Genomic DNA, 12,825 nt, shown 5'->3' with positions numbered 1-12,825 from the left:
GAGCCAATCAGTGTGTCCAGCGGCACCCCGCGATCGTTCGCAAGAGAGGCAGAAGGCAGTCTGCCTATGTAAGCAAGGCAGACCGCCGTTCTGTGAGAGTGGAAGATGGAGATCTGCTTAGCAGGAACACGGATCTCCTTCTTCCCCCAGTCAAAGCATTCCCCCCACAGTTAGAAATCACTCCCAGGGAACACATTTAACCCTTTGTTCGCCCGTTAACCCCTTCCCTGCAAGTGTAATTTGTGTCACTGGTCCCCAAAAAGTGTCACTTCATGTCAGATCTGTCCGCCGCAATGTCGCAGTCCCACTAAAAATCACAGATCGCCGCCACTACAGTACTAGTAAAAAAAATTAAAAAATAAAAATTCCATAAATCTTTGTAGTTTGTAGAGGCAACAACTTTTGCGCAAACCAATACATATAAGCTAATTGCAGCAGAATACATATTGGCCTAAATTGGTGAAGACATTTGAATTTTTCATGTTTTTATTGGATATGTTTTGTAGCAAAAAGTAAAAAAATATTTTTTTTTTCAACATTTTTGGTCTTTGTTTATAGTGCAAAAATAAAAAACACAGATGTGTTCAAATACCAAAATTACCCTTATTACCACTTTTTTTGCACATGGACTTATCACCCCACGATTAATATATTCTATGTATTCCTCTATTGATTGATATTTTATTTTGTGGTTATTTCATCATTTCACAAATCAACTTATATATGTTTTGTGCACCTATGAATATTATTTACTTTTTTCTCACCATAGTCACAGCAACATATCACTAAAGTCACATATTGGATTTTATGCACTAGATTTTTTTTGTATTCACTACATCTATATATTGAAACGCATAGTATCTGTGCTATATATAACTTTGGGAATTCATTCCCTGGACCATCATTTAGCGAAACAAGCGCCGATTTTCCCTTTTCCTTCTCTTAGGTATTATAAATTAAATTCTCTGCATTAGGATAAAAAAAACCTTTCAAAAGTTGCTCCCCCCAGCCCCCCTTATACTTACCTGATCCTAAAATCGATCCAGTGCTGTGCCCATCTGCAGCAGCTTTTCTCCGCTCACAGGAGACCCGGCAGCAGCAGGAGCCAGAGCAAGGGACAGTGTATAGACACACACGGCCCAGCGTGGCAAGCAGCTTGCTATGGGGGCACTCCGAGAAAATTAGGAGCCAAAATCACTGGCAAGGGGGGGCTAAAATAGGAGGTTCAGGGCCACTCTGTGCAAAACTATTGCACAGAGCAGGAAAGTATGACATGTTTGTTGAAAAAAAAATAAATAAAATGTAACCCTTAGGCCCCGTTCACACTGGGGCGATCCGACTTCCTGGAGCGGCTGGCACGGACTTCATAACATTGAAGTCTATGCAGGTCGCTCCGGGTCGCCCCAAAGAAGCTCCAGACCCTTTTTCTAAGTCGGAGCAACTTGTGTCGCTCCTATTAGAACGGGTCCGCAGCTTCTCTATGGAAGGCGACCTGTGAGGCGACCAGGACGCCTCACAGGTCGCCCCAGTGTGAACGGGGACTTACAATCACTAATTTTTTTAAATGTGCATAAAAAAACAAAAATAAAAAAAAAAAACACACAAAAATGGTCTTGGCAGTGAAAGGGTTAGCCCCCATAAATGAAAGGACTTCTTCACAGTAAGAGCTGTGAAAATGTAGAACAGACTTCCTTAGGAACTAGTTCTTCCTTAGGAACTAGTTCTAGTCAACTCAGCAGTTGTTTTATATATATATATACACACACACAGTGGCCACGAAAAGTATTCAGACCCCCTTACATTTTTCACTCTTTGTTATATTGCAGCCATTTGCTAAAATCATTTAGGTTCATTCTTCTTCCTCATGAATGTACACATAGCACCCCATACTGACAGAAAAACACAGAATTGTTGACATTGTTGCAGATTTATTAAAAAAGAAAAACTGAAATATCACATGGTCCTAAGTATTCTCAAAAAAAGAAATCCCCTATTGGTGGGACTTTTAAGGCACTCATGAATACACAAATTTTGAAAAATGTAATATTTTATTAGAAAAAACAATATAACAATAAAATATAAAAGGCAAGTAAAGTAATATACATCACATGTGCAATTTAGAAATAACCACACCAATTCAGGGAGGAGACTCAGATCCCGACTAGTTTCGGAGTTATACAATTACTCCTTCTTCAGGGGGGAGAGTAACCCTGGATGGTGGTCTGTGAATAATTTGATCAGATAAAGATCAGTTACATAGACAAGATGGTACAGTCATATATACATTACATCAATTTATACAAAACATTCAAAAATAGAAAGAAGACAAAATTTACATTCTATGCAGTGATGAATGGCACTGTGTACCTGCCAAGATGTGTTAAAATCAGGTGCTGTATATGCTCCGCCGAACTTATACTTTGGCCGTGTTCAAGGTATGGTTGAGACCCCATACAATTGTATTAAGGAGGGAAGGAGTATGCCATTCCTTGGTGAATGGTATTTGAAGGATACCAAGTCAGATCAACTGGATCCCAAATTAGGGCTGAACAGCTGGAAGGAAAAGATTTAAAGATCATCAGGAATAAGGTAAGTCGCTTATGGTCCAGTGTTTGGGAGTGACCACATAGAGACTATGCATATATAGAGACTGACTTGTCTCCACAATATAGAGACAAGAAGGGGAAGGGAAAAAGTTTCTTTGATAATAAGAAAAAATACCAGTCTCTAAGCTTGATTTTATATTAATTGTCCCAATTCAGTAATGGCTATAAATGATAACCTCCACCAAAAAAAAGAAGAAAGGGGGTTAAAGGGTGGATGTGAAGGAGTAAAAAACTATATAATAGGTTACCTTGTTATGATGGTAAAAGGTCTGGGTCATACCAGACACACCGCCCTCGATGTTAGCAGCAAGCGAGCATTTAGCTCACTGCTGAAATTCGAGGGTTTAAATGTGAAGTCAGATTGACTCCACAGCTGTGTGTACTTAACTGAATTGGATTTCCTGCCGCTGATAGCCCTGTGGGGTCCCTGGTGTGGAGGGGCCGGACGCTCTCCCTGTCCATTAGCCGGATATCCGGCGTATCGGAAGTGCGGTCGGCTCCTGCGCACCACCGGCACGTCACATGTAACTGATCTTTGTCTGATCAAATTATTCACAGACCACCATCCAGGGTTACTCTCCCCCCTGAAGAAGGAGTAATTGTATAACTCCGAAACTAGTCGGGATCTGAGTCTCCTCCCTGAATTGGTGTGGTTATTTCTAAATTGCACATGTGATGTATATTACTTTACTTGCCTTTTATATTTTATTGTTATATTGTTTTTTCTAATAAAATATTACATTTTTCAAAATTTGTGTATTCATGAGTGCCTTAAAAGTCCCACCAATAGGGGATTTCTTTTTTTGAGATTACATATTGGGATGTGGCACCACCAATAGTACCCAACACAGGTATCCTTTTTTGACTTATTCCAGGTAGAAAATACCATTCCCCGCTTCAACCTGTGTTGCGTCCTATCTGTTTGCCCACGGAGGTGATAATTCCCCTCTCCTCATTGGACAAACAGACAAACTTTTCATACTTGCTTTATATCATGTTATTTGAATTGTATTTATAATTTTTTGATGTTAAGGGGAGATCTATGTAGCCGAATTGGTTGGTCTTGCATGTATTAGCATTATCGGTAACTTCTGATCGTATCAAACAAAATAATTAAATTTTAGTAATCACAAACTCTTTCTTTCTTCCTGTCTGGTCTGACTCACCATGACCAGTTATACAGGGGATGAATGGGAAGGCCTCATGTCCCAATATCTCAAGGACTTTGGGCAAAGGGAGTATGCAGATGCGGATTTGTCCGCACTCTTCTTCCAGTTGTCCAGAGTCCTTGAGAAGAAATCAGCAATTTTTTGGCATATAAAATCCTTTCAGGATTATTTAAAAAATAAAACAAACCCGGCAGGCTTAAGAGTTCAACTCTTTCCACTGCTAGAGGACTTGAGTCTGGAATTTAAAACTAACTGGGAACAAGCCCTTAACGATTGCTCAGCCACTCTCATGACACTTTTGATGGGCGAGTACACTCGCCGCTCTGCGATTCTAGACAAAGAAATTGGCATTCTAGGTGATAAAATGCAGAAATATAAAACACACAAACTCTTTGATGAAAAAGAAAAACAACTAAAACAACATTTGGAAGTATACAATCGTAATATTTTGATCAAAAAACAAAACAAATTTAATAGGGATACCATCGCCTTTGAACAGAAGAAGGCGTACAAATGGAACCCCAATAAAACAACATACAATGGGCCACCCAATAGACAATACCAGGCCAATACCTCCCATCTCCCTCCTAAAAACACATCACGTATACCATCAAAACCAACTAAACAAAAAACCAAAGAAAGAGTTAAACGAGCATTCCCAGATGAAACAGCAACTGGACATTCAACGAAAAAATCTAATGTTCAACAAGAACAAACCTCTAATCTTTCATTATTCAAACCACATATTTCTCAGTCAGACACCACCACACAATCACCATTAGATGTCACCCCCTCCCTCACTAATACACTCACATCAAACATACCCCAAACACCTCTCTCAGTTATATCCACTGCTAACCTCCAAGATTCTACTTTTTTAGAACTCATTCACCAAAGAGCCCCAATCTTCACGTCAACCACCCACTAGAAACACTCACATCGCACTCTTCTATTGATTTCACTACCACAGACTTGAAAACCGATTTATCGGTTATAAATCTATCTGACTATGAACTCTCTCCAGATGAAATCGAGGTTCTTTCAAAAGGCCTCAGTTTCTGTCCAAATACTCCCCTGAATAAATTTGAGTTCATTAAAGATCTCAACTTATTCGCTCGAAAATTGAATTTCAAGACCATATTTGACAAAGAAAATGCATCTGATACATCCAAGACCACAAAAGATCCCATCTTGGACACACTAATATCCCTATTAGAGGAAAATGAGGATCTTATTGACAAAGTAGACCTGCCATCACTTTTGGCAGGCATTGACCCCAAACACTCAAACCCTAGTCCAAAAAGAAAGAAAAAGTCGGACAAATTCCCCAATCCTACTAATACCAACATTTCCGCCTTTGTTAAGCTTGTAACCAAAGAGGTCGAAAAAATAAACATTCGACCATCAAAAACACCCAATATCACAGCCAACCAAAGACTGGCTATTACTAAACTCTCACAAAATCACTTTATTACAATAAAACAGGCTGACAAAGGCGGGAATGTTGTTATTATGAATAATTCACAGTATACAGCTATGTGCTATAAAATTCTCAAAAACCAAAATTGGTATCGCAAAATTACAGCCAACATTGTTTTAAAATATCAACAAGAATTTTATCAATTAATTGATACAGCATATTTAAACAATGTGATTCCAAAATACACATGGGAATTTATCCGCACATCGTTCCCCATCACCCCAACTTTCTATTCGCTCCCAAAAATCCACAAAAATGCCACTGAACCACCAGGGAGGCCAATCATATCAGGTCGGGGTTCGATCTCCGATAACGCCAGTAAACTGGTAGATTCCTTCCTTAAACCTTTTGTAACAGAATTACCCTCACACATCCGTGATACCATACATTTTTTACAACGAATAGAAGATGTATATATCCCACAGGATTGTTTACTTGTCACTGTTGACGTCGAGGCCTTGTACAGCTCTATCCCCCATGACCGGGGGGTAGCAGCTGTACAACATGCAATATCATCTAGCCACAACCTCGACGCCTATGGTGAATTCATCTTGTCTATACTACAATACATTCTATATCACAATGTATTTACATTCAATGGCGCCCACTACCTCCAGATACAAGGCGTAGCGATGGGCACATGTTGTGCCCCATCCTACGCCAACCTGTATCTGGGGGAGTGGGAGAAATTCTTTCTTACCAGTGAGGACACTTCTATGTATACGGACCACATTATTATGTGGTTACGATACATAGATGATGTCTTCATGATCTGGCAGGGGTCACCTGAACTTCTCACCCATTGTATAGACAGGATGAATAGAAACGAGTTTAACCTAACATTTACAGTAAATTCAAGTAAGGACATGATCACATTCTTGGATGTGGAGGTTAGGAGGGGGGAGGATGGTGTTCTCCGCAGTGGCCTTTTTCGGAAGCCCACTGCTGGAAACACCATCCTCCATGCCTCTAGTTTTCACCCCCGGTCTCTTGTACACTCCATACCATATGGAGAGTACCTGAGAGCCAGAAGAAATTGCACAGATCTCAACAGTTTCCGCAAAGCAGCGGACGATTTGAGAATTAGACTTCTTGCTAGAGGATATACAAAAACGATCCTAAAAAAAGCCTACAAAAAAGCAATCTCTAGTGACAGAAATAAATTACTAACTCCCAAGGAAAACAAAAAGGAAGATCCCGTTCTGAGGATTATAACAACATACTCGGAACAACATCCAATGATCAAAAAAATAGTATCCAAATATTGGCACGTACTCGCTTTGGATCCTACTCTCAGTAGACATGTCCCAGAGCACCCTCACTTTACTTACAAAAAGGTACCGGCATTAAAGGACAAATTGGTCCAGAGCGAATTTAGAGACGAAAAAAGACAGGACCCATGCAAATATAGGGGCACCTATATGTGCGGCAGCTGTAGATACTGTGGGTTTATGCTCACTTCAAAAAATCCAATCTTGCCGAACGGCCAAACATTCAGGCCTAAACACTTTGCCAACTGCCGCACTCACGGAGTGGTATATTTACTGCTCTGTGAGTGCGGCTGCTTTTATGTCGGCAAGACTAAACTAGACTTTTTCAAACGTACCAATAGGCACATCAGAAGCATTAAGACCTGCGACCCGGATTTACCTCTGGGGCGGCATGCAGGACTCATCCATCGAGGAAAATTTCCAAAAATTAAATTTTTAATCCTAGATAGAATCCACCCTAGTTCCAGAGGAGGAGACTGGAACAAGGTCCTCCTGCAAATGGAACTACGGTGGATATATCTCCTCAGGGCTACTGAACCCCCAGGATTAAATGAGATGATATCCTTTAAACCTTTTCTAGAAGGTTTCACCTCAGGTGGAATGGAAAAGTAAGTTTTCCTCCCTCATGCTTAAGATTCCATCATTGTCAGTGAGAAGAAACCTATTCCGCTGTTACAGCGTCTTAACAACAGGGGTCAGTAATGATGATGTTATTGCAATGTCTAAGATTATACATGTACATATGTATGTCTTGTATATACATGTAACTTTTTTCCCCTTTTTTGGCTTCTAGTCTCCCAACAGATGCGTCTATGCTCTTTTGAACCACTTTTGGGCAGTAGAAGATAGTCTTTTCTGTCTTTTTCCTTGAAAGATCGATATACATTAAAAGTCTGAGGACACATGAACCAAGCCATATGGGGCTTCTAAGTATAAAACTTCTCCAATTCCATTCCCCTCTTCTCTCTTTCGTTGTTCTTTTGTGTGTAAACAACACAATTTATACAACAGTAAAGAGAAAGAATCACTCTCCTCTGACAGATATCTTGATATATCCTTGTATCTGCAGGACGGAGTAAGGTGTTTTAAATGGATATTTGAATTTCTTCTTACCAAGCAGACAACCCGGCACGGTAAGCGGCCGCCACCTAGTGGCGAGCCGCATTATGAGTTTTCTGTTCTGCATGAGTCTCGCACATCACGAGACTTGCAGACAGTAACTCACATCATGCCCCGCCTGCGTTCCACGCTGACGGGTCATGTGACGTGCCGGTGGTGCGCAGGAGCCGACCGCACTTCCGATACGCCGGATATCCGGCTAATGGACAGGGAGAGCGTCCGGCCCCTCCACACCAGGGACCCCACAGGGCTATCAGCGGCAGGAAATCCAATTCAGTTAAGTACACACAGCTGTGGAGTCAATCTGACTTCACATTTAAACCCTCGAATTTCAGCAGTGAGCTAAATGCTCGCTTGCTGCTAACATCGAGGGCGGTGTGTCTGGTATGACCCAGACCTTTTACCATCATAACAAGGTAACCTATTATATAGTTTTTTACTCCTTCACATCCACCCTTTAACCCCCTTTCTTCTTTTTTTTTGGTGGAGGTTATCATTTATAGCCATTACTGAATTGGGACAATTAATATAAAATCAAGCTTAGAGACTGGTATTTTTTCTTATTATCAAAGAAACTTTTTCCCTTCCCCTTCTTGTCTCTATATTGTGGAGACAAGTCAGTCTCTATATATGCATAGTCTCTATGTGGTCACTCCCAAACACTGGACCATAAGCGACTTACCTTATTCCTGATGATCTTTAAATCTTTTCCTTCCAGCTGTTCAGCCCTAATTTGGGATCCAGTTGATCTGACTTGGTATCCTTCAAATACCATTCACCAAGGAATGGCATACTCCTTCCCTCCTTAATACAATTGTATGGGGTCTCAACCATACCTTGAACACGGCCAAAGTATAAGTTCGGCGGAGCATATACAGCACCTGATTTTAACACATCTTGGCAGGTACACAGTGCCATTCATCACTGCATAGAATGTAAGTTTTGTCTTCTATTTTTGAATGTTTTGTATAAATTGATGCAATGTATATATGACTGTACCATCTTGTCTATGTAACTGATCTTTGTCTGATCAAATTATTCACAGACCACCATCCAGGGTTACTCTCCCCCCTGAAGAAGGAGTAATTGTATAACTCCGAAACTAGTCGGGATCTGAGTCTCCTCCCTGAATTGGTGTGGTTATTTCTAAATTGCACATGTGATGTATATTACTTTACTTGCCTTTTATATTTTATTGTTATATTGTTTTTTCTAATAAAATATTACATTTTTCAAAATTTGTGTATTCATGAGTGCCTTAAAAGTCCCACCAATAGGGGATTTCTTTTTTTGAGATTACATATTGGGATGTGGCACCACCAATAGTACCCAACACAGGTATCCTTTTTTGGTCCTAAGTATTCAGACCCTTTGCTCAGTATTTAGTAGAAGCCCCCTTTTGATCTAATACAGCCAGGAGTCTTTTTGGGAAAGATGCAACAAGTCTTTCACACCTGGATTTGGGGATCCTCTGCCATTCCTCCTTGCAGATCCTCTCCAGTTCTGTCAGGTTGGATGGTAAACGTTGGTGGACAGCCATTTTTAGGTCTCTCCAGAGATGCTCAATTGGGTTTAAGTCAGGTCTCTGGCTGGGCCATTCAAGAACAGTCACGGAGTTGTTGTGAAGCCACTCCTTCGTTATTTTAGCTGTGTGCTTAGGGTCATTGTCTTGTTGGAAGGTAAACCTTCGGCCCAGTCTGAGGTCCAGAGCACTCTGGAGAAGGTTTTTGTCCAGGATATCCCTGTACTTGGCCGCATTCATCTTTCCCTCGATTGCAACCAGTCGTCCTGTCCCTGCAGCTGAAAAACACCCCCACAGCATGATGCTGCCACCACCATGCTTCACTGTTGGGACTGTATTGGAGAGGGGATGAGCAGTGCCTGGTTTTCTCCACACATACCACTTAGAATTAAGGCCAAAAAGTTCTATTTTGGTCTCATCAGACCAGAGAATCTTATTTCTCACCATCTTGGAGTCCTTCAGGTGTTTTTTTTTAGCAAACTCCATGCGGGCTTTCATGTGTCTTACACTGAGGAGAGGCTTCCATCATCTGTACAGGGTCCTCCATCATCTGTAAATGGAAGAAAGTTGGAACCACCAGGATTCTTCCTAGAGCTGGCCGCCCGGCCAAATTGAGCGATCCGGAGAGAAGGACCTTAGTCAGGGAGGTGACCAAGAACCTGATGGTTACTCTGACAGAGCTACAGCATTTCTCTGTGGAGAGAGGAGAACCTTCCAGAAGAACAACCATCTCTGCAGCACTCCACCAATCAGGCCTGTATGGTGAGTGGCCAGACAAGATTCAACCCTTAGTAAAAAGGCACAAGACAGCCGGCCTGGAGTTTGTTAAAAGGCACCTGAAGGACTCTCAGACCATGAAAAAACATAATTCTCTAGGCTGATGAAACAAAGATGGAACTCTTTGGTCTGAATGGTAAGCATCATGTCTGGGGGAAACCAGGCACCGCTCATCACCTGGCCAATATCATCCCTAATGTGAAGCATGGTGGTTGCAGCATCATGCTGTGGGGATGTTTTTCAGCGGCAGGAACTAGGAGACTAGTCAGGATCGAGGGGAGGATGAATGCAAAAATGTACAGAGACATCCTTGATGAAAACCTGCTCCAGAGAACTCTGGACCTCAGACTGGGGCGAAGGTTCATCTTTCAACAGGACAGCGACCCTAAGCACACAGCCAAGATAAGGGAGTGGCTACAAGACCACTCTGTGAATGTCCTTGAGTGGCCCATTCAGAGCCCAGACGTTAACCCCATTGACCATCTCTGGAGAGATCGAAAAATGGCTGTGCAATGACGCTCCCCATCCAAAATGATGGAGCTTGAGAGGTCCTGCAAAAAAGAATGGGAGAAACTGCCCAAAAATAGGTGTGCCAAGCTTGTAGCATCATACTCGAAAAGACTTGATTGTAATTGGTGCCAAAGGTGCTTCAACAAAGTATTGAGCAAAGGCTGTGAATACTTATGTACATAGGATTTGTTTTGTTTTTTATTTTTAATAAATTTGCAAAGATTTCAAACAAACTTCTTTCACCTTGTCATTATGGGGTATGGTTTATAGAATTTTGAGGAAAATAATGAATTTAATCTATTTTGGAATAAGGCTGTAACATAACAAAATGTGGAAAAAGGTGCTGTGAATATTTCCCTGGATGCACTGTATGAAGAATTTGTTTTGCATTTATTTGAATTTTGCAAAACTGGCACTCGCTATCAGGATAACCAAAGTAATTTGTTAAACACAGGGTATAGAATCCAAATAGTGTGCCATTTCGTCAACGCTGGATTTAATTGTTGGCTTACAGGGGCCTATACTGCTGCACCGCTCGCCTCACAGCACTTATGAACAAGTTTGGGTACAGCATGGCGAGTTCTAATTGTTAAATATAAAAAAATATATTTGACTGAACAACACAATTGCTGGTTTCTGATTTCAATTTATTACTAGTATTTAAAAAATAAAAAAAAATCAAATAAGTCTTACCTGCCAGTTTTACATCGCCGATGCGGATGATATGGGGCCAATGTTGCAGTGTTTTTGCAAAGAATGGGTTGGTGACACCAAAAATGACTGAAGGTCTAAAGAGAATGGCACATGATTACTTAACAGTGTAAAAAAAAAACAACATGGTCACATTTTGAGATTTCCCTGAGAAGGAAAACATGTCATAATTACTAAGCCATTATTGAGGCGATTGTGCATGGTAAAAGGTATAGTTCATTTTTTCAGAAAAATTGAATAATTGTAACCAAAATAATAAGATAAAAATTATGAACTTAATACATTTTTTCATTGAAGCCTGCAGAGCACTGCAATCACAGGTGCAATATAGGGACTCCAATACTGGGTCTTTATGCTGTTGGAGCATTTCCGTAATCTCCTGTTAAAAACGTTAGCAGTGCTGAAGCTGAGGTAAAACTGCTCTAACAAAGACCTGGACCTGCAGTACAAGACCAACAATCCTTAATCATTCTATCCAAAACTAGAAGAAAAAAAAAACAGGTTTTGTCTGGACAAACACTTGAGGTATGGGCACACAGCTGTGATTAGAGTCTGCAGGAGCCGGACATTGCACCCGTGATCCACGATTATGGGTGCAATGCTCTGCAGGTTCCTGAGAAATAAAATAAATAAATAAATGAATGCATGTTTTGTACCTTTAAAAACATGTGCATTTATTTTATTTTTTTTCAAAGGTCAACCTATCTTATAAATAAATAGTAAACCGCCCCCCAAAAAAATAAAAATTAGGCCCCTAAAGTGTAATGCCATAATATGCCAGTATGTGCCACAGACTAGCACAGTACGGCGGGCTTATCTGCAAACAGAGCCATCCAGCACAATGCTGTCAAAGTTCCCCCAGAACTTCCATCTTCATCAGGACTTCCTTCCGGGTTCGCGGGCTCCTGGCCGTTTGAATGGCTGAAGCTGCGATGACATCACTCATGGAGCTTTGGTGCGGTGTTCTGCGGCATACTATATGCCCTGGAATGCAGAGCGTCATTGCGCATGAGTGGGTGGACTTCATCGGCTTTTGTCTATGTGAATATCTCCTAAATAGTGTATGTTTAGTAAGTATTCATTGTACCTACAGATAAGTCTGATCGTAAGCTTACAAGTAGGTATAAGTAAGGGCCTTTACTACAACTTTAAAGAATTTGTTTAAACCGAAAATAGCATATTAAATGATTCTGGTTCATACTGAATCACTCTTTGGTTTGCTCATATATCTTCATAGAGAAAAATGGTGTTTGGTAATGCAAATCTGTGAGGTCTATGACAGGGCTGAGGTTAGCCCATACAAATCTGTATCTAATAGCTTAACCCATAGCCCCTACCTGCAGATAATGTTTCAATAAGCAGTTCTTAATTTTTTAGTGCAGTATCCAATATTTACCAACCAGTTATAGGAAACTCTGGAAGTGGGTTGCCAACATCCCAAAAAGTACTGTAACAAAAAAGGAAAGGGTTCCCCCTGGGGGTGGGACTTTAACGGCAATCACACTTCCAAAAAGAGTAAAATTAACATTAAAGCGGAGTTCCACCCTGGATTTTTTTTTTTTAATACCCCCGGGACAGTCAGGGCTAGTACATTCCACAATGGCTAGCCTCTGATCTGTCCCGGGTTGCACTTACCTGTTAGGACAAATACTTACCTTGC

At 40.9% G+C, this 12,825-nt stretch overlaps 1 protein-coding gene across 1 annotated transcript in view; it reads right to left on the bottom strand.

The window, feature by feature from the left end:
• Window positions 1-12,825, bottom strand: part of DENND6A (DENN domain containing 6A) — a 121,887-nt gene that overhangs the window by 29,639 nt on the left and 79,423 nt on the right. The window contains exon 12 of the mRNA XM_082265514.1: window positions 11,148-11,242. Within this exon, the coding sequence (XP_082121640.1) occupies window positions 11,148-11,242 (95 nt within the window). The remainder of the gene's footprint in view (window positions 1-11,147; window positions 11,243-12,825) is intronic.

This window comes from Pelophylax lessonae (assembly GCF_965119305.1).
Source record: "Pelophylax lessonae genome assembly, chromosome: 8".
NCBI lineage: Eukaryota > Metazoa > Chordata > Amphibia > Anura > Ranidae > Pelophylax > Pelophylax lessonae.
This window is presented reverse-complemented; position numbering and strand designations above follow the sequence as displayed.